This window comes from Quercus lobata, chromosome 8 (assembly GCF_001633185.2).
Source record: "Quercus lobata isolate SW786 chromosome 8, ValleyOak3.0 Primary Assembly, whole genome shotgun sequence".
In the NCBI taxonomy this organism is placed as follows: Eukaryota; Viridiplantae; Streptophyta; class Magnoliopsida; order Fagales; family Fagaceae; genus Quercus; species Quercus lobata.
Window position 1 is genome coordinate 37,797,968 of NC_044911.1, and position 27,608 is coordinate 37,825,575.

A 27,608-nucleotide genomic window follows, 5' to 3' on the forward strand; every position below is an offset into this window, starting at 1 on the left:
ATTATTACATTTTAAATATTTGAAAGATGGAATTCAAATTTTTTTTTTAAAAAAAATTTGAGGGACAAATCAAATTTACGTATTTTAGAGAACAAAAATATAATCAGTTATCTTAATATTTAATTAATGAGGTGGGGGGTCGTGTTTCATCATATTATTATTATTATAAATCATCACGCAATCAAGATTCTTAAACTCATCCCACATGACAATCATCTTATTTGAAACCATGTTAAATAGAGAGTGATGTGAGATAGAAAAGAATTGACACAAGAACTAAATTATTACATTTTAAATATTTGAAGGATGGAATTCAATTTTTTTTTTTTTTTTTAAATTGAGGGACAAATCAAATTTACGTATTTTAGAGAACAAAAATATAATCAATTAGTATCTTAATATTTAATTAATGCCACATTAATTAAAAATATTGTATCAAATGACATCTGCCAAAATAAAATAAATGACAAAAACATTGATGGAGAGACTAAATTGTCGCATTTTTAAATATTTTAGAAATGAAATTCCAACTTAACAATGTTTCAAGAACAAAAATTTAATTTGCCCTTATTTTGTTTACTTAAACTTAATTATTTACTTTTGACGTCTCTTAGAGACATCTGGGTTGTAAGCTCAATGGACTTCAAGGTTGTAAGCTCAATGTACTTCAAAGACATACCGTACCTGGAAGTCTCAAGTTCCATCCATCATATTATAGATTCATTAGATTCCCTAGTCTTCACAAACAATAAATAGAATAATCTTATTAAAGGTTAAAACACTACTTCCTCAGTATATGATACTTCCTACCATTGTACAGCATATTTACTCATTAATGTATTGTGCAGGCTAGAAACCACCACGTCCCCACGCCCTGTTGCAAGTTGTAATCACGAGTATCCATCTACCATTATCATATTCACCAACCCAGGGACAACTCATTGAACACATAGTTTGAAAATGATACTCAATACTGGTTTAGGATTAACATCCATTCCCATTCCTTTGTTTCACTAATCTCTCAATCACATATCACCCGGTGACAATTATACCCTTAAAAGAGGAGACTATTCCAGGCAGCAAAAGCTGTCTTTCAAGTAACAAAACAGGCATTTCAGGATCTTCCACATCACAACATATAAACTTAACTAGGGTATCATTAAGTACAATTTAGCTTAAAACCTGAACCCATAATGGTGTCACACAAAACTTGGCATATCCAAATATCCTTACGCAATGAGATATTATCACTACAGAAATTGGAACCATGCTGATATCATTCCTTGATGAAAGTGATTTCGACTGAATTTCTGTGCAATACAAAAGAACAAAACATTGATTGTAGCTTTAAATGTACATACACAAACCTTGGACAAAATGTCACCAAAGAAAAAAGGTTTTCTTCTTGTATTTGTAAGGTGCCAAGACCAAGGTAATACAAGAAAACTAGTTCCATTCCATTTCTATAGAAATCACAAAATTTCGGGGTTTGGCCTCTCCTCAGAAAATCTGGGAAGTTGAACAAGTGAGTTCACTCGTGTGACGCCTTCCAAACCTAACCAATTCTGATCTTCAGCTGCTACGGTTTCCTCATTCCCTTCAACCTCAACAGGTAATCGTCCATAAGCATCATTTTCTTCTGATGATCTGACTGTAAAGTTCCTTTGCAAAGATGGTTCAGACTTCTGGCCATCATCTGATTCAATAGCATTACCAGAATGATTGCTCTGAAGGGTTGCAGAAGAGAAGTTTTGTTCATCATAATCAGATTCTGCATCCATTTTCCCATCCAGAAACAAACAAACCACTGCACAGTCATCCATCTTCGAAGTTGGGTATTTGAGTTTCCATTCACGAGCAGCCGAGTCCACCAGGATCCTTGCAGCTGACGATCGGGTTGGAGCTGTGGATACTATCTCAACCACCTCTTCATTACTCAAGACATCCCAAACCTGTAATGAAACCAAATTAGAACCATTCAAAAGAAAAAGAACATAAAATGAATTCACGCAACTCGAGGACACCCAATGCTCAGAGATGAAAAACTTGAAAATGTTATCAGAAAGTCATGTAAGTCTTTTTCTATTCTCCAAATCCCATAAAATAATTTTGAAGATTTTTAGAATTATGGTTAAGTAATTAAACTCGCCATTTTCTAATAGTTTAAGCTTTTGGGACAATCAGTAATTTAACATGGTATCAGAGTAGAAAATCCTGAGTTTGATCCCTGTCTTCACTCTACCTCCCATTTAAAATGTTAAATTCCTACTTATTGGGCCCCCACTTATTAAGGGAAAGTTTAGGCCCATAAGTGAGGGGGAGTGTTAGAATTATGGTTAAGTGATTAAACTCACCATTTCCTAATATTTTAAGCTTTTGGGGCAATCGGTAATTTAACAAAGATCATTTTGATTGTTCCAGTTAAGTTTCTGCTTTGTCATTATGTTGAGACTTCAATCTATCCTAGTTTCTACACTCTCTTTATTGGGATCCATCTATAAGGATAAATTCTAACCTCTATGATACAGCATGCACAAAATTTTCTAGTCAATAGAAGAATTGGGTAATAACGATATTAGATTGTACCCAATGCACAAAGCTCCTACTTTTGTGAGATCTGGTAGAGGTAATTGATAGGAAGTCTAACCCAGAGAAAGCTGATTCCAAGGGGGATAATAAATTTAGCAAATTATAAAATTGGGGGTGAAAAATATTTCATGAATTAACTCTTCCAAGGCTACAAATCTAGGATAACACAAATAAATGGGCAGAGGCCAATTCCCATTCGAATTATAGTAATCTAGCATACAAGAGTCAACAATTTCTTTGCTTTTATAGCAAATCTAGACATTCATATTAATGAACCATGATCGAAGGGTTCCGTGTATGAAAAACTACAATTACAGGGAAAAAAGAATCATTTGTAGATAGGAGGACCATCAAAGCACTTACTAGTAAGCCCATGAAAGGCTCCATTCCAGACCATCACTCATCTGACCATTCCCTCATCCTACCCATTAGCTCTTAACAACTTAGTAAGTTGTTTTGGAATGGGGAAGAATGGTAAAATAAGAATTTAAGTTTACATAACATTGTACTGTAGTTGGAGAGGCTTTCCACTGATAACTAAGTAAATACTAACTGAAATGTTGTCTTACAAATTTCTTTAACCATGATATCCTTGAATATAACTATTTTATGAGGATGATTCCCAATATCTTGTATTATTTCAAAACATCAACAGTATTCATCATACCAATTTAGCATAGATGTCACCTGATTGGCAAACAGAGCAACTATTACTGCTATTTAATAAGAGGTAAATCTCATGGACATAAACCTCAAAGAGTTCTTTTACATTCTGCATAACTAACTTCATAATCTGAAGTCCTAGATGAAAATTACAGTGCAAACATTGTTGTACCCGTCAGTATTATATTATTGCAAAAATGCAAACTATTTAAGTTCTCTGCTTTTATGAATTAGTACATCTTCTTCTTTTTTTCAGAACTACTACGTCTGTTAGAATGTAGCAATATTTTTAATTTTTCATGTTATTATAAACTATGGCTTGTTTTCAAAAAAAAAAAAAAAAACTATGGCTTAAACCGTGTTGTCTTCATAGGATTTTTTTTTTTTTTTTTTTTTTATTTGGAAATCCATAGGATGAAAACTGCATTAGAAAAAAAAAAAAAAAAAAAAAAAAAAAAAAAAAAAAAAAAAAAAAAAATCTTTAACTATACATACACTTCTACAAGCCAAGGATTCTAATTATGCATATCCTAACATCATTATGCATAATGGTTCTTATTCTCCACAATACCTATAATTATGAGAATAAGTATGTACTCACTTTCCTCTTTCTTCTTTTTCTTGGTTGGCTAACAATAACATACAACCTAGAAGAAACTACTCCCCTATACCGGGCAGTTGTAACAGGTATATGCTTCCAATATACCAAACTCCCAGATTATGATGATCAAGAAGACATTCATACAAGGTAAGGACTAATGCTTATAAGGTAGTTTTACTTTTGGCCCTCTAGGTCTACTTTCAAGTAACTAATCAAGTTTCAAATCTAATTAGAAATAGTTTTCAGAGTCAACTAATTATTGGGATCATATCACTTATACTTGTTCAATAAGATTTCTGACCATTGGTTCCTTTTATTTTAGTAATGTTTGCTTTCACAATTGTGGGAATCATTTATATTGTTTCCACAAACCTCATACAAGAGGCAGAGCATTACCTAAAGATTAACAAACTATTTGCCTTTTTGAGTGTCATTTCTCCAAAAAGCATTTCCACTTCTACTTCACTACATACACGCATGTGTGTGTGCTCTCAAGAAGCAATTCAACCCTAACTTGATTATGTACGAGCATGTGTGCAAGCTCACAAGTGTGCACAAGTGCACTAGCATGCATCCACATATGTACTGATGCATGTGCCTCTATTTATATAAATCTGGCCCAGTTCAATCCTCACCCAAACAAGAAACCATGTGATTCTACAACATGAAAAAAAGCATGAAACAGGAACTAGCTCCATCGCTCCAATCTTAACCCAACCACTTTGACCCCATCAATACAATAATCCAAAAAAGCCATGATGTTTGACTATCTAAAATGGAAACCTTACAGACATTCTGCCTCTTTTCAACTCATAGCTAGTAATGAATTTGTGGCCATCTAAATGTTAACATATCATGTATCAGATCACTATCAACTAACATAACAGACAATACTTGTTAAGTGAAATTCCATGCATTTGCCAAACATATGTGCCATAAATCACTAGTTTTGATTAGCAATGATGTACAAAAATCATCATACTTTGAACATAAAGAAGTTTTATAAAGCCATAAAACAGATCAAAAGCAGCAAAGTTCAAACTACTTATTAACTCAGTGTTAGTAAAGCAAAAAATTATTGCACTAAGAAAAAGGGGGAAAAAAGAGAGAGAATCAGAGAATGCAGTCTGGGCAACCTAGCACACCACGACTGTCTAAAAATTTTTCCTGTTGGTTCATTAGCCCAGCATAAGTCCATCCAACTTTTTTATGTTTGGTGGTGATATCTATAAGAAACATCCTTTCCAATTCTATTACTTGAATATTGGATTCTGGAAGCCATTTTAGCCTCCCCCCCCACCCACCCCCAAAAAATAAATCTCAGTCACCAGAATATTGCAAATTGTAGAATATGATCCACAGGCAGCACCACCTAGTTTATGGTGAGCAACCGGCATAACTTAGAGTGGCAAATTAGTTTATTCTTGCCCATGAATTTTACAAAGTGGAGGGGAATTGAATTAAGATACCAAAATTGGAAGGAAATAAAATAAAAAGGAAAGAACAAATGCAACCATCAGAGAATGAAACATTTACCCCATCAGAGGCAAGAACGATGAACTGATCTCTGTCCGTAAGTAGCCGGTGAGAGAATTCAGGTATAGAGATCACCCCATACTCCTTCAAACAGAAATCCCCAAATGCTCGAGCCATTGCTAATCCAGGTGCATCATCAAATGGCAACCATACCCTAGGCACTTCAGGCTCATCTTGCAAAGCAAAGACCCTACCCTTACAACGTTTAATCCTTTCAGCCTCCCCTATATGAATTTACATCACATCAACAGAATTAGGCACACACGATAAGCATATATATATATATATATATATATAATCAAGAAAATTGAAATATAAGTATATCATAATACATACTTGGCAAATCAGGCTTTAAATCAACAGTCAACTGGACTGCCATCATGGAATCATTACTGTCCCTAGACCCCATAATTGCTCGAGAATCCCCAATATATCCCATAAAAAGGCTTGAGCCCTATAAACAGAAGCAAATAAGATGAGGCAGAACAAGTGGAGTATAATGATCAGTATGGGCAATGTTTTCTGGCATACCTGTTTCACTATGGTGACAGAGGTGCTACCACTACAGAAGCAGTCCAAATTTGGATGAGACCTCAGCTCTTTGTCCATGGCCTTGTATGACTTTAAGAAAGCTTCTCTCCATATAGAATTTAATTTATCCTCCGCTGAACAATCCTTCTCTGAATCTCCACCATCTGATCTCTTCAGATTCCCTTTAAAGCAGGTTGTATTTGACCCATTTGACCTTGACTGATAAGAATGCAAGAATGATAATAGCTTTATCGGCAGGACATCCCTCACTTTGCGTGCAACAAGATGGCCATGTGGACCATGGCCATCAAAGATACCACAAAATATAGCATCTTCTGACATGAAATCCTGCAGGAATTCAAATCCAGACTAAGAAACCAGCAACCAAATATAATTAGATATCATTCCAACCTAAAGAACAGAACTTACTTCCCAGACAACCATGGCATCCTGGTTTATACCCTTGCGGCCCTGCTGTGTGAATATGCAAGAAGTACGGCTCTTTCCATTCATAAAAATCCTGTTCGGTATGGATGGTAGATGCTGCAAGCTAACAACATGGTCTGAGAATGTTCTCCTCGTTCTCTTTTGCCTGCAAAAACAAGAGGGAGAGACTGTCTCTCCATTGCTCCCGCTACTACAAGTACTCCGACTACTAGTTGATACACAACTCCCCATTTACTCAGCTCCAGAAAGAAAACATTCATCAGATGTAAATAAGGGACAAGTTTCCTCCTTAGCCAGGCCAGATCTCACATGAAATTTTGAGATAGTAGAATAGTCAACCAAGGATAAAGACCATTCAAACGCCAAAGATTCTCACACATCAAGACACAAGCCACTTTACACCTCTGTATAGAAATCTGGCCTCATTTTATCTTGGTCAAATGCATAGCCTGTTGGAAGTTACGAGAATCGACATTGAAACCAACCGAACAAAACAGGAAAATATTAGTTTATTAAATAATTTAATCTATAATTTCACAGAACCCATCAATGGCTGCAAAGTATAGAAAAATCAACTAATCAGAAAAATAGCATTGGTAAATCTTCCATGTGAACAAGGATAGAAATGTTTTAAGACCGTCCAGATCATTTGTCTTCCATCAGGAGATACAGATCAAGTGGTGATATTTTATTGTAATTTAATCCACAAACTAAGTATTGAAGGTATTAAAGCCATTGAAAATAGGAAATTAAGAACACGCAAAGGCCAAAAAAAAGGGTACTATCAAACAATGGCTTGCCCTTTCATACAAATCCATATTCATCAAAAAATATAAATAATGAATTAAGACCAATGGAATCTCCACTGACAAGGCAAAAATGTACATTCAAGAGGCAACTAGAGTCTCCTCATAGTGCCGTTCGAGGAACAATTCTCTCTCTCTTTGCACACATAAACACACAAACAAAGAAGCATCCACCATTTGTATTTCACAGAAATACACAAGAAAAAAAACTAGAATAAGAATATTCACGTAATTCTCAAAAGTCTTACCTTACCTTTCCTGCTAAACACATCACCAAAAAATAGATCAACACCAAGGGGCAAGCCAGACATTTTCGCACCCCATGACAAAATTTCACAATATGTCCTTATTTAAACCTCTAAATCTCCGTTTGGCAGCTTAGAAAATGTAGGGTAAGATTATTAACTGCCTACTTTTTGATTGGTTCTTACTGTAGATGTTTCAAAAAACAATTCAGCCCAGTTCAAAATTGTTTAAATTTTATTGAACTTAAGAACCTACTAACAGAAAGAAAGTCATAGTTAAAGTTTTGATTTTTTTTCTTTTTCTTTTCCTTTTTCCGTGCTTTTTTTTTTCTCGGCAACCAAACGGAGCAGAAGACTGGTCAGTGGACTCTTTTTTAACACAGGCAGAGAGAGAGAGAGAGAGAGAGGGCAAAAGGAAAAAAAAATGTACAAAATTTTGAAATCCCACTTGGGAGAGAACCGAAAAGAGATAAAAGTAAAGGTAGAAAAGCAGAAAAGGACGAAAGAAAAGCATGATTTTGTCAACACAGTATCAATGAACAAAACCCAAAAAGGAGCATAAAGAGATTAAAGTAATAAGTCTTATGCAATTATATTATTATAAGAGAAGAAGGAAAAAATAGACAAACAGTGTTCCGTTTGGTAACCTAGAAAATGTAGAAGAAAACCCAGAAACAGAACGAACGAGATCAAGCAATTACAGCTGATTTTCCTAAGAGACAAAACCAGATAAAACAGGGTAACCAAAAATGACTACTTTCCTGTTTGTTTAGAAAAAATGTAGAGGTTTACAAAAGAAATTAACAGTTCAAAAACTTAAATTTTCTTACAATCGGTCTAAGCACAGCCTAAAGTTTCAGTTTTGGTTAACTACAGCCGCAAAAAACATGAAATCGAAAAGCATTTCTGATTTTCTGTTTAGTTTCCTCTGTTTTTTCTCAACCAACAAACAGAGCCTAGAACCCAAAACTCAAACACAATTGGTGTTACATGTACATGCAGTGATGCAAATGGTTCATTACTCAATGCCACTAAACAAGCTTTACTTGGGTGCTAAAGTAGTAACCGTAAGCAATAAATTAAGTAATTACTAACTGAAACAAACACATACCAACAAGGAAAAATAGAATAAACCCGGTTAAGAAACTATGAAAAGTAGAGTGGAATGGGAAGAATGAAGCATAAAAAGAATTGAAAGAAAAAGTGGGTTTTGCAAGGGAAAGATTAACCAAAGAGAATGAGTGAACAGAAAAGGTGTGAGTTTGGGATTATTAGCAGAGATTACCTTTTTGGTGTTCTGGCAAGGATGAAGCTTTGGGTTCATAATATTGGAAGCAGAGAGAAGAGAAAGAAATAAAAAGAGTTGGTTTTGGTTATAAATATATCATATTGAGAAGGTAGTGGTGCATTAATTGCAAAAGCAGAGCAGAAAGTTATGTTAGAGAGAAAGAGAGAGAGAGAGATTTGGCCATGGCCGTGCACTCCCGGGAGAGAAATGATTATTATATATTTGGATCAATTTCATGACGCCAAAGGAAAACACACCTTAACTCTCGACACTCTCCTCTTCAAGGCGCGTCTATCACCTTTGTTTTTATCTTTTTTTCTACAAAACATCAAGTACGTGTTTAAAGAATATGATTTTACGGGGTAAGCTGACTGGAGGAAAAAATGATTTGTCACCACATGTGAGTCATTCGTTACCTATGCTATGTGATTTTGTTGAGGAGGTGGAGGTCAATGTCTTCACATGGGCATTTGTGGTCTTTCGGGCATTGACTTGAGTTATTATGGTCATGTGTTTGGGGCAGGAATCCGATCATTTCATTTACCAAAAAGAAAAAAATTAAAAGAGAAAAATTATTTGTGTTTGGTTGGGAGGGTGATGGAGAGAGAGGGTTTTAGAGGATGATAAATCAAAATTTTGGATAAATTTTAAATGCAATGTTAGAGAATATGATGATTTACCAAAGTAAATTTACTTTGTGTGTCTTAAATTTTGTATCATAAAGTTTTTGTGGGGATCATAATCTTTTAAAATTCTAAGAGTAATTACACCATATAATTCTTAAATAAACATTGATTATCTTCTCCAAATAAAAAAATAAGCACTGATTATATTGCCAATATCATTGTAGTTAGAGACGAAGCTAGGACTTGGAATTAAGGGGCGGTTCTACTTCTAGTTGTGTGTGGCGACTCTGGCATTGGAATTAGGGGGTGGCTCTACTTCTGGTTGTGTGTGACAACTCCGGCCTCCAACTATATTGCTTAACCACTGAGTTTTTTTTTTTTTTTTTTTTTTTTTTTTTTTTTTTTTTTTCATTCATGTTGGATAAGGAAAAAATTATTTTGTTTAAAATTTTTTAAAGGGTTGAGTTGTTTGTTTTGGGTAAAATAGGTTGATTGGGCTTTATTTTTTATTTTAGGTGTACTATCGGTAATTTTCGTTATTGGGCTAATTTTTTTGGGCTTGTATATTTTGTTTTAAATTTAGATCTATTAATTTTTTTTTATGGCCTTTAAAATGAGGAAAATGCTAGAATTACAAACTTTTTTACAAATTATTGATGTGGTGAGTGATTATTGGTATATAAAGAAATGATATAAGTGGTAGGCTTAGATGCAAACCAATAAAAATTTGTTACCTCAACAGTTTGTAAAAATGTTATAGAAAAGTCTATGCTTATAACATTACACTTAAAAAAATCGATGATATTATTAAAGGGTGTAAAGTGTAATTTTATAAAACAAAATTACTAAAATTACTACCTATGTATATACTAATATTTTGTCAAAAAAATAGGGGGCGGGGGGAGGGGGTGGGGGTGGCATTGCCCCCCCCCCCCCCCCCCCCGAGTCTATATCTACCTCTATCCCTGCTTATAGTTCAACGAGCACCCCCTAATCCCCCACCCCCAACTATCAAATTGAAACCATTGACTATCGCTATTTTGGTATCAATTTAAATAATTGGTGATGTGACAAATCCAATCCACTCATTTCACAATTCGTGGAAATGATTTCAAGAACTTGAAAATGAAATTACCCTAAAACACTAGAAGATTTAAATTAGTTTTCCATCCTTCTTTATAGTTTCAATGTTCTATAATATTTTAAATCATTCTTTTTCTTATTTCTTTGATAAAAAAAAAATTATGGTAAAAGAATGGGGGAATTTTATTTTATTACAAATTAGAGACTGATTATATCCTAGTTGTGTTAGTTAAATGGTACTTTTTCCTTCAAGAATAGAATGATGTTTGGATTTGTCTAAGGTTTAACAAAATAAGAAGTATGAAATTAAAATTTTAAACCCATACATTTGAACTACCAATTCTTAATTAATTGATTCAATTATTAGCTAAGGTAGTTAATTAGCAATGGATTCAAAGCACAAATAAAGTACTACTTGATGAAGCATAAACATAGTTAAAAGCGCATTTAACAATTATACATAGACGTTGATATTTGTTCATGAAGTGAAAACTCTTGTAAAAACACCTACCAAGGTAAAAACACTCTGGGGCAGAACCTCAAAAAGGCAAATCCACTATAAAAATTGTTGCGATATAGCCCGTAATTACACAACATCATTATACATGTCGACAAACTACCATACTTGAGCTAATTGCTACTACATACTCCTACCTTATTCCTTTTATGTGATCAACTTCACAAACAATTGTCGTTTGCGAACTAACTCACTAGTCACTCCAAGAGCTTCTTAGTAGTACGCATAACTAAGGATGTCTTTTTGTTTTTAGTGATAAAAGTCTAATTAAAACACACATAAATGGATGATCAAGATGGTTGGCTCAAGGACCTATCAAGGATATTCAATGGAGAAATTTGGAAAGACAATGGAATTTTCTCTTAGTGGTTTATCTCTATTTTTGTGGTTGTATTCTTCTCCAAAAAGTAGGATTAAAGTTATGCTTTTATTATGGGAATGGATTAGGGTTGCAGTGACCTCTAGAAGGTAGGTTCATAATCTTACAAAATGTGTATAGGAAAAATTTATAGCAAGGCTGATTTTAGTTAACTAACCAACTTGATTAATTAAGCCTATGTGAAGATCTAATTTAGTGTGTAATAGGCACAACCATATTGCAATTAACCAATGTAGTGGAAAATAAAGAACACATGCGATATGGTTACGAAGGGAAATCCTAACAGGAAAAACTTTCCAGAGATTATTGATCACCATTCAACGGAAGAACTCATTATAGTAGAATGGAAGTATAACAATATAGAATAACCCAATCCTAATATTGCTACCTACAATAGGACTTACTCACATGTCCATAGGCAAATCCAACCTAGTTGGATTCTTCTATCTTCTGAATCTCTTCAATGCAAAGACACTCAATCTGTGTCTAATCCTACATCAACAACTTGATGGAAGTAGGTTTTTGCAGCATCTTCGCTTGGAACACCTTAAGATCTTAAATATGGTACTAGAGATGATGCTCGGAACAAAACTCTTGCGCACACAGACGTATCAAGATCTCCTGTTTTCTTTATGTTCTCTTAGACATTCTAATGACATAAGATGGCCTTCTTTTACGTTCTAGAACCCTAGGGCACAAATCCCAAGGCTTAGATCATCATGGGCCTGAATATGAGAATGCAATATTCCTGAAGCTCGATTGATCAACTAGTGCCGAGGTGCGAGTCAAGTTTTAATGAAGCTCAATCAATTAAATTGCAATCAAGCTTACAGTTGAGGTAGTAGATTTAGCATAATCTTTAGCACTTCTTTAGCAATTTCTTGTATCTTCAAATACTTAACTAGACACTAAAAACTCACAACTCAAGTTACATTTGAACAACGTTTTGGATAAGATTTGCCAAACTCATGGACCTATGCCCCTAACAAAATGGTTTCAATTAAGAGAGTGTCAAGCTAGAAATTGATGAAACTCATGGACTCATGCCCCTAACAAAATGGTTTCACTTAAGAGAGTGTCAAGCTAGAAATTGATGAAACTTTCTATTTAATTTTCAATTTCTCTCAAGAGAGCTCTAATTTTCACTCAAACAAGCTCATCAGTCTATACAGTGAACATCACTCTTAAACCCATTTTACACCTTTTATAAAAATACAAAGAAAATAACCCAAATTACAACGTTTTGTGTCATGGAACATACCAATAGTAGATTTACTAACAAAATAAATATGCAAAAGTCAAAGATAGAAATTGTGGGTGCCCAAGGACCGAGGATGAAGTTGAAGGGTTGTAGCCTTGGGGTGGGAATGCCACGGGCCACAGGCCCGAGGAAGAAAGCCGCCAGAGGAAGGGAAGAAATGAATCAAGGTACTATGTAGTATTCTAAGTGGGAGCTGGAATCTGAAGAGAGAGGAAGTTAGTGGACATTAAGGAAGCTTCTGGTTTGGTGTAGCCTGTTGCATCCGCATTAAATGGTAGGCAACAGTTTTATCAACCGCATTGATGAGGAAATGACCTGAACAGTGTAAATCATAGCTAAGCAGATTTCTTCCACAATCTTCTTCAGATGTTAAAAGCAACAAATGTCATAAAAGGAGGAAAGTTAGGTGAGAATGGATGGTTGAGATATGAGTATATAAGGAAAAGAAGAAGTGCTAAGAAAAGGATCGGGACACAGGTATCAAAAAGAGATAAGCACAAAGGAGAAGAAGAAAGGAGAGAAAGGAGAGTGAACAATGTAACTATTTGTACAAATTTAGCCTCCTCGGGCGAGCTTGTGGAGAGAGATACCCCTTTATTTTATAAGATCAACTTTTTCTTCCCTATTTTGATCCTGGGGCAGAGCCCCCTCTTGTTGTTTGTTTCCCTCTCTTACAAATTTTATTGATTTGGGTCAAGGTTTAACTGTGCAACTCACTGCTCTAGATGGGCTTGGGCAGCTAGATTTTTTAGTCCTTACAGAAATTATGTGAATAGAAAGATATAATAAAAGATATATTTTTATTTGAACAAAAAGATTTTTACAATAAGGACTGACAATTGAGGAATGAGGAAATTGATTAATCAATTATTTAATATATTTATGTGGGTTTTAGTTACTCAACTAGTAAAATATTTTATCATTGAATAAGGAACTTAGATATAAATCCCACCTACATATAAAAATAAAAATAAAAAATCTAATGGTTTTTTTAGCCTAATTATAAAAAATAATTAGCTATGATGACCATTTATGCAATAAACTTTGTTTATTAGATAAGTGTATGGCTGAGGATTGAGATAAAATTCCAATTAGATATTTCTAGAAGTTATATAAATCTCAAATGATACTCATCACAATAAATTGTAGCTCTATCAACAATAGTAATAGAGAATATAATTTGATTTTCGATTATGTGTTGACAATACCAATAATTTTTATTAGGAGTTAAAGTATTTAGCGACTCTTGGAAATTTCAAAAAGTAGAGCCATAATGTCATATATGAAAAACCTACAAGTATTTTAAGAGTAATGCTATATACACAAACTATTTTACAACATTTTTATAAACTGTTGATGTGGTTTTAGTATTTTCCAAATAGTTATTGTAAATAAAAATGTGATGTTAGTGATGAGTCCATATTAGAATTAGTAAGAATTTGCCACATTTACAGTTTGTAAAAATAGTATAAAATAGTTTGTGTATGTAGCATTACTGGTATTTTAAAGGTCAAGGTCATGTCACCCTTTATTGGTAAATTTATAAGATGCGAGTTTTAAGGGAAAATTTTATGATTGTTTTGTATTTTTTAAGGGTATGATATCCATTGTAATCATCGCCATGTATTTTTCAAGTTTCTTAATCTCCCACATTCATTTGCGTATATAAATAAAGAATTAAGATTATAATACTTGAAATAAACAATTCTGATTCTCAAAAAAAAAAAAAAAAAAAAAAAAAAGATAAAAAAAAAAAGAAAAAGAAATAAACAATTCTAATTACAGTGAGTACCATACACAAAGGTACCATAGAAGATTCCAGGTTTTAAGACACCTGTTTTAGTTGATAGTATTAGCGAAAAATGATCGGTTTAGGAAAATTGAAATGTTTTAAGAAGTGTTTGACTTTGAGAACTGAGATGATATTCCAATTAGATTTTTATGTGAATTATTCAAATCAAATTAGAAGAATGTCAAATGGTACTCATCATCATAAGCTTTAGCACTATTGGCAATGATAACAAAGAATATGATTTGAATGACCAGTTAAATCATATTATGATTTTAATTTTTAGATTATGTGTTGATAAAACCAATAATTTTTCTTTAGAGGCTAAAGTATGAGCGACTCTTGGAAAAATTAAAAAAAAAAAAAAAAAAGGTTCATTTATGAAAAAACTTACAAAAGGATGAGAGCATTTCAAAAATCAAGGGTCATTTCATCCTTGATCCCAACTCCACCAATAGAATATTAAAGTATCGCAAAATATTATTGCTAAATTATAATATGTGACTATTTATTTCTGTATTTTTTAAGGGTATGATATCCATTTTAATCATTGTCATATATTTTCAAGTGTGTTAATTTTCATTATTATTTTATGAATATAAATAAAGGTTTAAGATTGTAAAACTTGAAATAAACAATTTTAATCATAGTGAGTACCATACTTAGGAGAAAGTATTTGGTATCAAATGATACCATATCAACGGTATCAAAATTCATTAAGTGTGAAACATATCAGTAAAAAATAAGTACTCAACTAACAAATGAAAGATGTGTAGTAAGTAGTTATTTTTACACACATATTTCTTATTTATTAGGTTGTGATACGGATAATGAGGTATTATTTAATACAAAATAATATTTTCATACGTAGAGGTACCATATAAGAATCCAGGTTTTAACATGTGTAATTGAAGGTATTAGTCAAAAAATGATCAAATTGGGAAAATTGAAATATTTTAATAATAAGTGAAAATTTTAATTGATACTCTTTTAAAGTTTAAGGTTTAATTTACGAATACCCTAAACTTTAAAGGGAATTGCTAATTCTTTTTTACTTTTATGAATACTCATTTAAGACAACAGGAGAATATTTCAATAATTTTGACTGAAAATTAAAAACACTTTTCTAATCCATCAGTCCTATAGAAAGATTACGCATGTGCATAGAAGATTTTATATTAAAATTTCTAAAATACGAGTTTTCTATATAAAAAAAAAAAGTTTTCTATATAAACAAATTGCCTCAAAGACACTAATTAGTAATTAGGAATTCCTTGATATTGGTGATGTAAATTTTTTTTTTTTTTTGATTGTCAATTGGTGATGTAATTGATTGTACGGTAATAAGCAAAAACAATTGGAACAACACCAATGTAGCTAAGCGTCTTTGATACCTATATCATAGAAAATTTTTATGAAAACAAACAAGAGAATTTGTAAATATTCCATACGTTCAAGAGAATCAATACTGTATTAAGGTTGTTTTAATTTGGTTAAGAGAACAAAATACTTGATACTAATTAATATCAATGTATTGTTTTAAGGTTACTACTATTTACACACACCCATATATATATATATATATGTTTATATATATGTATTAAGGTTACTTATATGTTTATAAGCATATAATTTAAAATTTATATATTTTATAAACTCAAATATTAGCTTGGTAAATTAACCCAATATATTAATTATGAATACAAATTTTATATTTATTTTAAAGTATAACTAATAATTTTTTTAAGGGATGAACTGATCCTTGAATTAAACATCATAAACCAATTATATATTTTTTTTCCAAGAGTTTATTATTGCTTAAAATTATCTTCTATGCATATAGTTTGATTCGCCTATTCTTATGTTCTATTTTATTTCCAAACTCATTTAAAAGGGTTTATTATTATACTATCTTCACCTTCAATGTTATTTGGAGTTATCTTCGTGAAATACCACTTAATATAACCTATATCTTTATAATAAAATAATTCAAATGGGTGTGTGCTAACTGCTAAGCTAAAGTAAAGATAATTGATTCTCAAAAAAAAAAGTAAAGATAATTAATATCCAGGTGGCGTTGTACCTAAATTTGGGTGAGGACACGCGCTGTAGGAGAGGGTGAAAGTGGGTTCCGTCACAGATTGAAAGACAGCAAAGCACGCCAAACTGACACATGCTACGGACCACGTGACGTGGCACTCTAAGCTAAATTAAATGTTCCATCGTCAAAAAGTTAAAACCCAAACAAACTCCACAAACAAACTCATAGTACACACTCACCTCCAGTCCGTGCTGGCTTTTGCTGTCTTCTCTCTTTTTATTTCCAAGCTGCCCTCTCTCTCAAATTTTAACATACGAGAGAAAAAAAAAAAGTTGATTTTTTTTTTTCAATGTTTTTTCAAAACTTTTAATAAGTGATTAATTATTGTTCACGACGGGTAGATCTATAATGGGATAAATTGCTAGTCTAGAGAGTTTTTTCAAAGTGTTGGTGTCCGGATTTGAACTAGAGAGTTCTTAGTCAAACTCAAGACAGCCACTTTGAAACCAAATGTCTAACTTAAGACAGTCACTTTAAAACCAAATGTCCAACCACTTCGCTAAATCCACTGGGTTAGTTGAAGGGGTCTAGTTGAAGATTGCATATATAGCCTTTATATTTAATGGAGTTATGTCCCAAAAGCTAATTAAACCATGCCACTATGCCATAATCATTCATGCCCATGCACCCCTGTACCTATAGTTTATCTTATTTAATGCAATTATGTAATCCATTATTAGCATTGGTCCACCTTTTTTTACATGCATAGCAAAAACCAATTATCTAATTTCCTTTCTTTTCTCATAATATTTCGATGAAGGCATGTTGGTAAATTGACTACAATTTTACTCTTTTTACTGCCGCATATTCCGTTTGTGTTTTGTGCCTTTACACTTTATGGAAAAAGAAGCAAGAAAAGTCTTTTGTCTTAGCGAATAAAATCATGTTTACATGCAGGGATAAGTCCAAAATAGAGAATTTTTTTTTTTTTTTTAACCTTTGAATGTCAATGGACAATTCGATATAGTATCTGGAGAATATATTGTTTCTACAACTTCAATGATTTCTAACTCAGATTGGCAAAATCTTTCTTTGATAACATCTAAATCAATCTGGCCCAGTGCAGGTTCACCCTTCAAAATCTAACCTAAAAACAGTAGAGACATGTGATATATGTGGGAAGATTCGGTATCACTTTTAATTTTACACGATATTTACAAACACTAAAAATAAAATAACAGTGAGCTTATATCAATCAAGGAGTACAATTTAGTAAATTATGACTTCATTTCTTGAGAGAGAGAGGGACATACATGTCATATTATATTAGTCGTTAGTGTGTTGTCTACAGCGTTGACAAGGATTGCTGCAACAGCATTATACCAATTATCAATGCCAAAACACCTTAAGTACATCGTGTTATAAAAATAATGGCACAAAGGATAATTACAGTCATTGAGAACCCCTTTTAATGGTACGGTTTTTATTTTTAAATTCTAAATATCTTCATTGAAAAATCTAAAAAATACTATTTGAATTATAAAGTTCTCAGTTAATTTTAATTGTTACTTCATAAATTTTACAATAAAACCTTCTTCTTTTCAATTGAAACGGTATCTCCATGTTTGGATTGTGTCCATATTTCATGGTTCGAGGGATTTTTTTATATATGTCAAAATTGAATGAGATTAGTCCTAAATTTGAGCTTTTAATGATAACAAAATGATGATTGTTTGGTTTAATTGTTATTGTTATTGAGAAAAAGGAGTCAATTAATAACAAACAAGAAGCAAAAAAAATTATTTTCATTTTTTTGATTATTTATGCAAGTTCAATGGGTACTCCAAGTAAATTAGCCAAGCACAATAATCAATATAATAGAAAAATTCAAGACACTAAAAGTTTTGGATTAAGTTTGGTTTCAAACCAGTTTTGAGTTATCTCTTCCAACCCATTACCAAACGATTTATAAGACTATCCATATGTATTATTTAAACAAGTTACACGACTTATTAAAATCGTCATATGACTAAAACTACACATGAATGATTTATTCAATCATCATATATATAGTAGGTTGGAGAAAAATAGCTCCAATCTAGTTTAGAGCCAAGCTTTTTCCAAAACTTTTAGTTTCTTGTTCCTGTGGGTAGATGCTGAAATTTTCTATTATGCTTGGCTAATTTATTTGAAATACCCATTAAACTTGAATAAAGAATTTTAAAAAAATGGAAATAATTTTTTACGTGTTGCATTCATCCTAATCTATTTGTCTCTCTAAATAATAAATAGGTGCATCAGTCCGATGCTAATGACATAAGCATCGTGTGAAAGGCTAGAGCTTTTTGGTCAGTTTGCTATTAAGCACTAAAAAATGTAAAAAGGAAAACCAAATAATTATATCCACAAATTAGACTATATATGATCGCAAATCTGCAATGAATTTGGAGTTTAGATCTTTAAAGCAAGCAAAGAAAATGCTTGCCTCGCTTGACTATGAGATTTTGAATAACAAATTGAAGTATAAAAATTAAAAATGCTGAGTTTTGGTCTTTCCCCAATCAACCCCCAACAGTTGAAGGCCTTTAACAAGGACTTAAAACTTACAGCAAATGTTGGCTGGCAATTGAATGCCGTAGATCAAATTGCCGAAACTTTTGTGCCACCTTACATAGCTGGATGTCCACGAGATTGGGCCAGCAATATCCTAGCTTTGAACTATTAATGAGATAGTTACTTAATCATTTGCAAAGCGTTGAGGGTATATAAGGAAACAATGTAATTCAAGATGGATTAGTTCCCCTCCCCAAAAAAAAAAAAAAAAAAAAAAAAAAATGTAGAGCATTGGTCAAGAGCCTTGTAATTCAACTAGTTGATATCTCTTAATGTATCCATGACATTCATAGTTCAAGTCTCGTTGATTTGAGAAGGCATTTTGGATATATTTGTCGGTTCAGCAGGCAAGTTTTAAATAATGAAATAGTTGAGATTATTTTTTGTTGGGAAATTACACTTTATCCCCTCTAAATTATGACTATTTTTACACGTACCCTCTTAAACTATGAGAATGTGAACTTTACCCATTTAAACTATGACCATTTTTACATTTAACCTCCTAAATTATGAAAATATACATTTTCCTAGACTATTACCTATGAGATGTGGTGCAAGTGTTACACAAGTACTAGTTTAGGAGTGGGGGTAAGTATGCACTCTCATAGTTTAAGGAGGCAAGTGTTATGCTGGTAATAGTTTAAGAGACAAGTGCATTCTCATAGTTTATGAGGGTAATTATAAAAAGGAGTATAGTTTTGGGGTTAAAGTGTAATTTTCCTTAATAAATACATGTATCTAACTATGATACTAGTGTTTTTTCTTTTTCTTTTTTTGATAATACTAGTGTTTTTTCTATGTGAATAGTATAGGGGACAATGATATGTTATAATATGTTATTGCCTATGTTGGGTACATACAAGAATATTTTGTTTTTGGCTCGTAAAAAAGTATGTCTTACCTCTTATTATTTAGTTCAAATTTTTTACTTGACTTGGACATTACTTTATTTAAATTTTGTTTTCATTAACAAGAATTGGCAATACTATCACAAAAATTTGAAGAGAAAGTTAAGGATGTCCCAAGCAAGTTTGAAAAGTTAATATGGTTCTTAAAATGGCTACAAAAGTAGCAAAGTCTAAGGAATTCTTTGTGCATACCTTTGGTTGTTTAATATTTGTTTTGTTGTTCAAGTTTTCTACTCCTTATTTTTATCTTATTTGATGCATCTCTAATCCTGAAAATGATAAAACTCGGTCTTTGCATAATGAATTCAATCGTGCTACTATTAGTCTTGTCTCTAGTGGAGATCTAGATAATACTCCAATAATAGAGCAAATTTTGAACCTTAGATTGAAAAAGGTTGAAATTCTTAATTACAAAATTTATGATGAGGTATTTTTCATTATTTTTAAGATTAAGTGTTTATGAAAGAGTGGCTGATTATCATATTTTCAAATGAGCATGAAAAACAAAATACCTACTCTAAAAAAACATAAGAGCAAAAGTATAGTCGAAAGAGTGAGATGAAAAGTATAGTCGTGGGTTCAAAAATTATTGGGTGCTTATGTAATTAATGGCATTATTTGGTCTCTTTCATAGGAATAATTATAACAATTGAACTATTAAAAAAAAAACCTTTAGGCATAACTAATTGAAACCCAAATATACTTAGGAATATAGCTCCCAACTCTTTGGCAACATAAAAATGAATAATCAGAAATACTTTTTAATGCAAATTTTCAACAAATACCTTTTATACTATAAATACCTTAGTACTGGATTGTATGTTTGTTCCTTGTAGATATGGAAAAGTTAAAAAAAAAAAATTGTAAACAATTTAATGCACAAGAAGCTAATGATTTGAAAAGTTCGGATATCGTCTTTTGGAGAGCCAAGTTTTGTTTGCTATTATCTATGTTTATGGATCACTCTTTGTATGCACTCACATGCATTTACATTTCTAATTTCATATTGGTTTGAAATTAGAATACTACCAAATTCCCATCAGCCAATCTGTAAGTTAAAGTTGTCATATACTTTTTGGATTTTGCAATTATACCTATGTTTCAAATTGAAAAGAGATTAGGATATTTGTTTATGTTAACCATTTCTTTAAAATTCTTTCCCTATAGTTGAAATGTTGTATGTGTTTTTTATTTGTGTTTTAGTATGGTTGATGCTAATAGTTTATCGGGGATCTATGACTGATCTCAAAATTCGTGGCTAAGTCGTTGTCATTGTTTGTGAGTATATAAAATATATTTTGTATTAGGTTTATATTAAACATGGTGTTTTTTTCTTTTTTTGGGTCAATGCTATTCTTTTTTTAATTTATTTTTATAATTCAAGAGTTACATACTTACATTGTCATATATTTCTCATATTTTGCAATTATACCTTTGTTTCAAGCTGAATGGGGATAAGGGTATTTGTTTGTGTTATGACTATTTCTTTAAAATTCTTTCTATGTAGTTGAACTATTTTATATGCATTTTATTTGTATTTTAGGTTGTCTTCAATTAGATACACTAGTTAAAAACTGTGCTTTGTACAATTTTAAGTAGTTAGACTTAACTTTTTCAAAAATAAAAAATAAATAAAATTACAAAGTATAGTTGACTTAACTTAATATAAGTTAACTGATAAAATTTTATCCAACTATAATTTTTTATCCAAATATCTTATTTAAGCACACATTATATTGTTTTTATTGTTGAATCTTCTAGATTGAGTTTGTTGTAGGGTTTTATTTGCAACTAAACAAGAAGAGCTTCTCACCATGGTTGTTAAGGTTGCTCTTAGTTTGACTCTCATTTTGATCTTCCTTGGCGTAGTTGAAGTAGTTGTTGGAATCCACAATTTTAATTGCTTTACCTTTGCTGGTATCTAATTGCCTAATCACCTAAGCTTCAAATGTCATTTTATTTTTGAGAGTATTGGTTGTAGAGCTTCAAGTAGGCAAGTGGTATTAAATGAAGAAGATGATGAACATGGAGATGTTAATTTTTATGTGGAATCTCATAAACAGTCTTTGAAGCTCCACCTAAAGCACAATCTACTAAGCAAAGAAACTGAGTTTGTTCTTAACTTTTAAAAGGCCGTAACTTTTTTATGTTAACTTCTCTAATTTTGTTATTATTATTATTTTTTATTTATTTTTTAATTGTGAAGTGATGAGATGGGTTATGGAAGTCTAATGCAGGTGATGTCAGGTGGGTAAGGAGACACTTTTCATACCATAGGTAAGCAATTCTAAAATAAACAAATCATATGTCCATAGGTGGGTAAAATGCAATTAACTCTTAAAACTATTTGTAAATATATAACTATTTCTAACAATTTTAAATTGACTCTAGCCAGTGTTAACTTATAAAAGAATCCAACAAGGAAAGTTTTAAAATCTCAATTCAATCAACAATTTCACCTTGACGAAAAATTGTTTATTCGACTAAAAATTTCACACAATGATGAAATCAAATGTTAAACCCACAATTATGCTAAGGCGGTAATGTAAAAAAAGAAGAAAAAAAAAAAAACTTTTACTGAAAGGTGGGTGCTAACATGGTTAATTAAGCTTGTAGGAACATTGATGTTAATTATAGTTACAAAAATACATTATGCAGGAAAAAAAAAATTTAAGTAAAGAGTGGTGTTTGAAATACTACACATTTTACTATAAAACTATGTGTCACCAATCACAAAAAAATGATTCTAGCATTTATTTATTATATTGTTGACATTCACTAATCACATTTATTTTCATATTAGTTTGTAAAGAATATGTAGTAAATTTATATTTTTAACATTTTTCAAAAGCAAAACAATAGGTGAGAGAAGATAGAAATCAAGCTTGAGTATCAGCCAAAGCTTTCATTTGAATATGATTATTATTGGTAGTGGTGGGCAAGGCCTCATGAAAGTCCAATATTCAAATGCCAACGATATTTGGCACAATAGCTTAAGAGCATTCCCATTTGAATATGCCAAAAAAAAAAAAGTATTTTAAATTAGAATACTTTATCTATTTTACATAATCACTTTTTACAACACATTCTACGTCTTATTCTTTATTATACATTCCATTAGAATAATATATTTTCTACCCACACCAACAACAATAATTGAACCCAAAATACCACTACACCACCTCATGGCCAAACATGTCATCGTCCTTGCCACTTGTCACCAAAACCAAACATAATCCGAACCTAGCAACAACCCACCCCAACTCCTACAAAAGCCCACAACCACCAAACAACACACAACAATAATAGATTAAACAACCGCAACAACACATTAGAGACAACACTAAAAATTGTAATAACACTAACGACCACCACATGGCTAATGACCCACACAAGGCTAGATCAGCGATCACCATAACCACCCATGGCTAGATTGACAATCATTGTCGTAACCCAATGTCAAGATGTTGCCATTACAGATCTAAATAGGAGTGCAAGAGATGAGAAAAAAGCTTTTTAAAGGAGAGAGAGAGAGAGAGAAGCTACAATCATTATTTAAAATAGATGATATTGTAGCAATGTGTATAAATTTGTACAATGATGCATAATGAGATGCAAGGCTAATTTTGCCCTTTTTGATGAAAAATATTATTTATTTTGCATAAAATTGGATGAAAATGCTCTAACTGACCATGACAATTATCACGATGAACATGATGCAAACCAAACCTAAAATGACGATAACCCTTAACCCTAAGTCCTACAACTTGCACTTGGTAAAGTCCTTTATTGGCTTATCATATCCAATTACCCAAATCAGCCAAAGTGAAGGACTAAGGGAGTTAATATCATATTGGATGTTGTTTTGGTTTGGTTAGAAAAATGATATATTTCGGTATTATTCAATATTAGTGTATCGTTATTTATATATATGTTTTTGTCTCCATGTGTTTATTTATTTATTTATATATTTACAAACATATAAATCAAAATCTAAATATTTTATAATCTCAAATATTAGTTTAAGTATGTTAACCCAATATATTAGCTTAAATAATATATTTTAGTATGTGTGCGCATGCATGTGTATATATATATATATGTGTGTGTATGTATTTTTAATTTTTAATATTTATTAATTATTTTTATTGTATTTGCTAAAACATCAATACTGGCTAAAATATTTGAAAAATCTCCGATATTGATGGCGCACTCTAGTATTTTATCTAGTTCGTTTTAGGTGAGTATCATTATAATACATACCATAGATATGGACCATAAGATCGGTACCGATATGATATTAACTTCTTTGTGAATAATTTTCTTGTAAATCAATTTGGGGCAAAGATCTTCGAATACAAGGCAATGAGATGATTAGCACGTACTTATAAATTACTTTACTTATATAATAGTCCATATGACTGTTCAAATTACTTAATGGGTAATAAAGTACACTTGTATTGTCATTTTATTAAAGCATAATGGTTGAAGAAGATTTCTTCAAACAATTTATGATTTTTTTCTTTTCTTTCCTAAAGTGAAAACTTGGATTCAACCCACATGAGTTGAAACCAGGATTTTATCTCAAGCTGAAACCATGGGTTTATCGCATGATTTTAAGCTATACTTGTTCGAATCCTTGCCAAGTTAGCACATACCAACTTTGCTTAAAATTGTAATGTTAAAATAAAATTTCATATTAAAAATTTTCAAAAAGTATCATATTTTCCACTAATGATATCTAAAAATAATACTTTTAAAATTTGTTACTATTAATAAATTTGAAAATATTTTCCAAACCACTCTGCCATACTTATTTATTAAACATTTTGAAACATTATCTTACTCTCTTTGAAGTTTCAACAAGAAGAAAAGTGGACAGAGACACGGATATCCTCTACCTTTCTTCAAGTCGCTTAGATTTATAATACGACTTTTACATTAAATATCCAGCTACACCAATCAAAAACTAATATCCTTCTTCTAATCTTCTCTTTCCTTGTTGTTTCGTTTGAGGATTGATTGGAACACAAACATTATCTTTTCCGCAACCTTTTCTCATTGCTTTACAAACGCTCTCTATCTTTACAACAAATAGTCTAAAATGTAGGCCCCCCCCTTTTTTTTGTACTTTGTTTTGTAGTTTTCTCCGTTGATAACTTGATGGGCTTCACTGGTCCTCTCTCTCTCTCTCTCTCTCTCTCTCAGGGAATAAGCTACAATTTAAACTTGATCTCTTCTCAATTGAATTTATCATCTTCATTTTTATTTTTTTTGTAACCATCATCTTCATTTCAGCTTGAGAAATGATTATTTGTGCTCAATTATTGATCATTACCATATGAAATAGGGATAAGAATCATTTCTTTTAGGTGAATGATAAATACATTATCAATGTTAACTTAAGCTGTAATTGTTAACATTAATATTAATTCATACTCCTCCCTAGCTGTCACCTCTTTTTAATGCCTTTCATTTATTTAACATTAATATTAATTCATACTCCTCCATCGCTGTTTCCTGTATTTTTAATGCCTTTTATTTATTTATTTATTTATTTTTGATAATTCGGGAGACTACAATGCTATTGGCTTTATTGCCTTTTATTGGTTTGGCTGCTCAAGTAGTATTAAACTCTTGTTTTTTGTTTTGTTACTTTGTATTAATTGAAACTAGTCTTCTTTTAACTCAGTAGGCAGTTCTTAGATTTAATACAGTAGCTTCTAATCAGGTTGAAAGAATGCTTGAATTATAAATAAATTATTTCTTATATTACTCTTTTTTTTTTTAGTTAATTTTATAATTTGATAGTTACAATGGAGTACAAGGAGTTCAAACTTGGACATCTAAAAAAAAACCACAAAGTTTTTGACTTATATTACTCATCTTTGAGGCAGGTAAAGAATCAGTAAACTTACAAATTGACTGCCTTTTCCTGTTTTTCTAGTCAAAAAGAGATGAACAATTATATTTTTAAAGCATGAGTACAAAATAACAATCATTAAAAGTGGTGACATATTTTGCCCTTAACTTCTTTACGAAGACTGTACACCTTTATCATCCAGTATCTAAAATAAAGCGATTGACACTTTGGTGGGGTTTGTATTATTATTATTTTTTTCAATATTTATATAAACAGAACTGAAACTGAGATTGGAATGGAAATCTTGGGAAAAAATGTCCCTAAATTAAGGTTGAAAGGTGAAATAGCCATATGCTACAAAATGAAGAATCTGGGAGATCAAAACAGGCTGTTCCACCAATCCTAGGACTAAGACTTGAGTCTAATGTTTCATATACATGACACATGTTCAAAAAAGTCATATAATGAAATTCAAATAAAAATTTAATAGTAGTGACATTTTTTTTTTTTATAGTGTTTTAACTTTTATGTCTGTATCTGTAACGCTCCACATCTTCCACTACCCACCTCTTTCAAAATAAAAAAGAGAAAAAAATTCATGTGCTACCCCAAAGTCCCATCCAACATAAGTTTTGTTCCCAATCTTATTCCTACTTCAAATTATGTTAAGAAGTGTTTGTTTGTTTATTTCAACATCAAGACAAAAACAAAGATTGAAATATTCATCGCCTTATTCTCATTTTTTAGTTCAGCTACTATCACCAAGCCACAATATCTTCTAATTCTTTATTTATTTATTTTTTGTCATGGACTACAAACGAGGACAATCCTCCCACTCCCATATCAGAATTGGAGACGCCCTTCGTTTCTATCAAGAGGGCAATGTCTTCGTCAACCAAAAAAAAGAAAAAAAGAAAAGAAAAAGAGTAATGTCATTAAACTAACGAGCAATACTAGAGATTAGAGACACATAAAATAATAAAATTTTTGTCAAAATTCTTTACATGACAAGTTATGAACGGTAAAAGTGTTATAGTAAATTCATATGAGAACACATATTTATTACTCATAATTTTGTCACGTGATAAGTTGTGACAAAAATTATACCATTTTATATATCTTGATCATTATTTTAAACAGCTGGCTAATTGGCCCATTCCAAAATAGAAAAAGGAAAAAGAGGGGGGGGGTGGGGTTTGAAAATTTGTGTCGATTACGGGAAAATCCCTTGAAAGACTCAAGACTTTTGACGCATTCGACCAGTCTCGTACCATTTTAGGCATTCCTTAATCCTTTACCTAAAGAGGTTCAAGTGTTCAACTAAGTCCACTTCTTTCACTGGCCCATGAATACGCATGCCTCTCCACAGAATTGGATTGGAATGTTTGTAGTCAAAGACTTGGGGGACATGACACATTTTCATAACCTTAAAAGACCCAATGAATCCCCTTTTAGGCCCAAAATTTATATAGATTTTTTCGGGTCCTTTCTAAACTCTTCCATTTACGATCTCAGCCCACCAATTAACATCCATCATTTACCTTAGAGATCTTGAAACAAAGTCCTCCCCCATATAAAAAATCAAAATTCTTTTAATTTAAAATTTCAACCCATCTATAGAAGCCTCCTCCTCATGGGCCTTGAGCTCTTACTTTTCAAAAACTGGGACAGTTAATTTATATTTACTATGGCCAAGGTTTTGAGTATAAAAAAAAAAAAAAAAAAAAACCACATGGACACTAGCTTGCAGCTGATCTGTATCTAACACGAACATCTAAAATCAATCTCATTGGGTCTTTGCTATCTTCTCATCCATAAAAAC

At 31.7% G+C, this 27,608-nt stretch overlaps 1 protein-coding gene across 3 annotated transcripts; it reads right to left on the bottom strand.

Annotated features, from left to right (window-relative positions):
* Positions 1 to 1,144: 1,144 nt before the first annotated feature.
* LOC115955458 (probable protein phosphatase 2C 52) lies at positions 1,145 to 8,924 on the bottom strand. 3 transcript variants are annotated; one of them, XM_031073579.1, is made up of 6 exons: positions 8,704 to 8,924; positions 6,350 to 6,816; positions 5,921 to 6,268; positions 5,726 to 5,843; positions 5,390 to 5,613; positions 1,145 to 1,952 (listed from the first exon to the last, which is right to left on the bottom strand). In XM_031073579.1, exons 2-6 carry the CDS (start codon positions 6,596 to 6,598, stop codon positions 1,473 to 1,475), a joined length of 1,419 nt encoding a protein of 472 aa, XP_030929439.1. In that variant the 5' UTR covers positions 6,599 to 6,816; positions 8,704 to 8,924; the 3' UTR covers positions 1,145 to 1,472. The 3 variants fall into 3 exon arrangements, with proteins under 3 accessions (XP_030929439.1, XP_030929441.1, XP_030929440.1); XM_031073581.1 differs by lacking the exon at positions 8,704 to 8,924 and adding an exon at positions 7,427 to 8,697 and having other exon boundaries at positions 1,252 to 1,952; XM_031073580.1 differs by lacking the exon at positions 8,704 to 8,924 and adding an exon at positions 7,422 to 8,697 and having other exon boundaries at positions 1,252 to 1,952.
* Between the last annotated feature and the right edge of the window lie 18,684 nt (positions 8,925 to 27,608).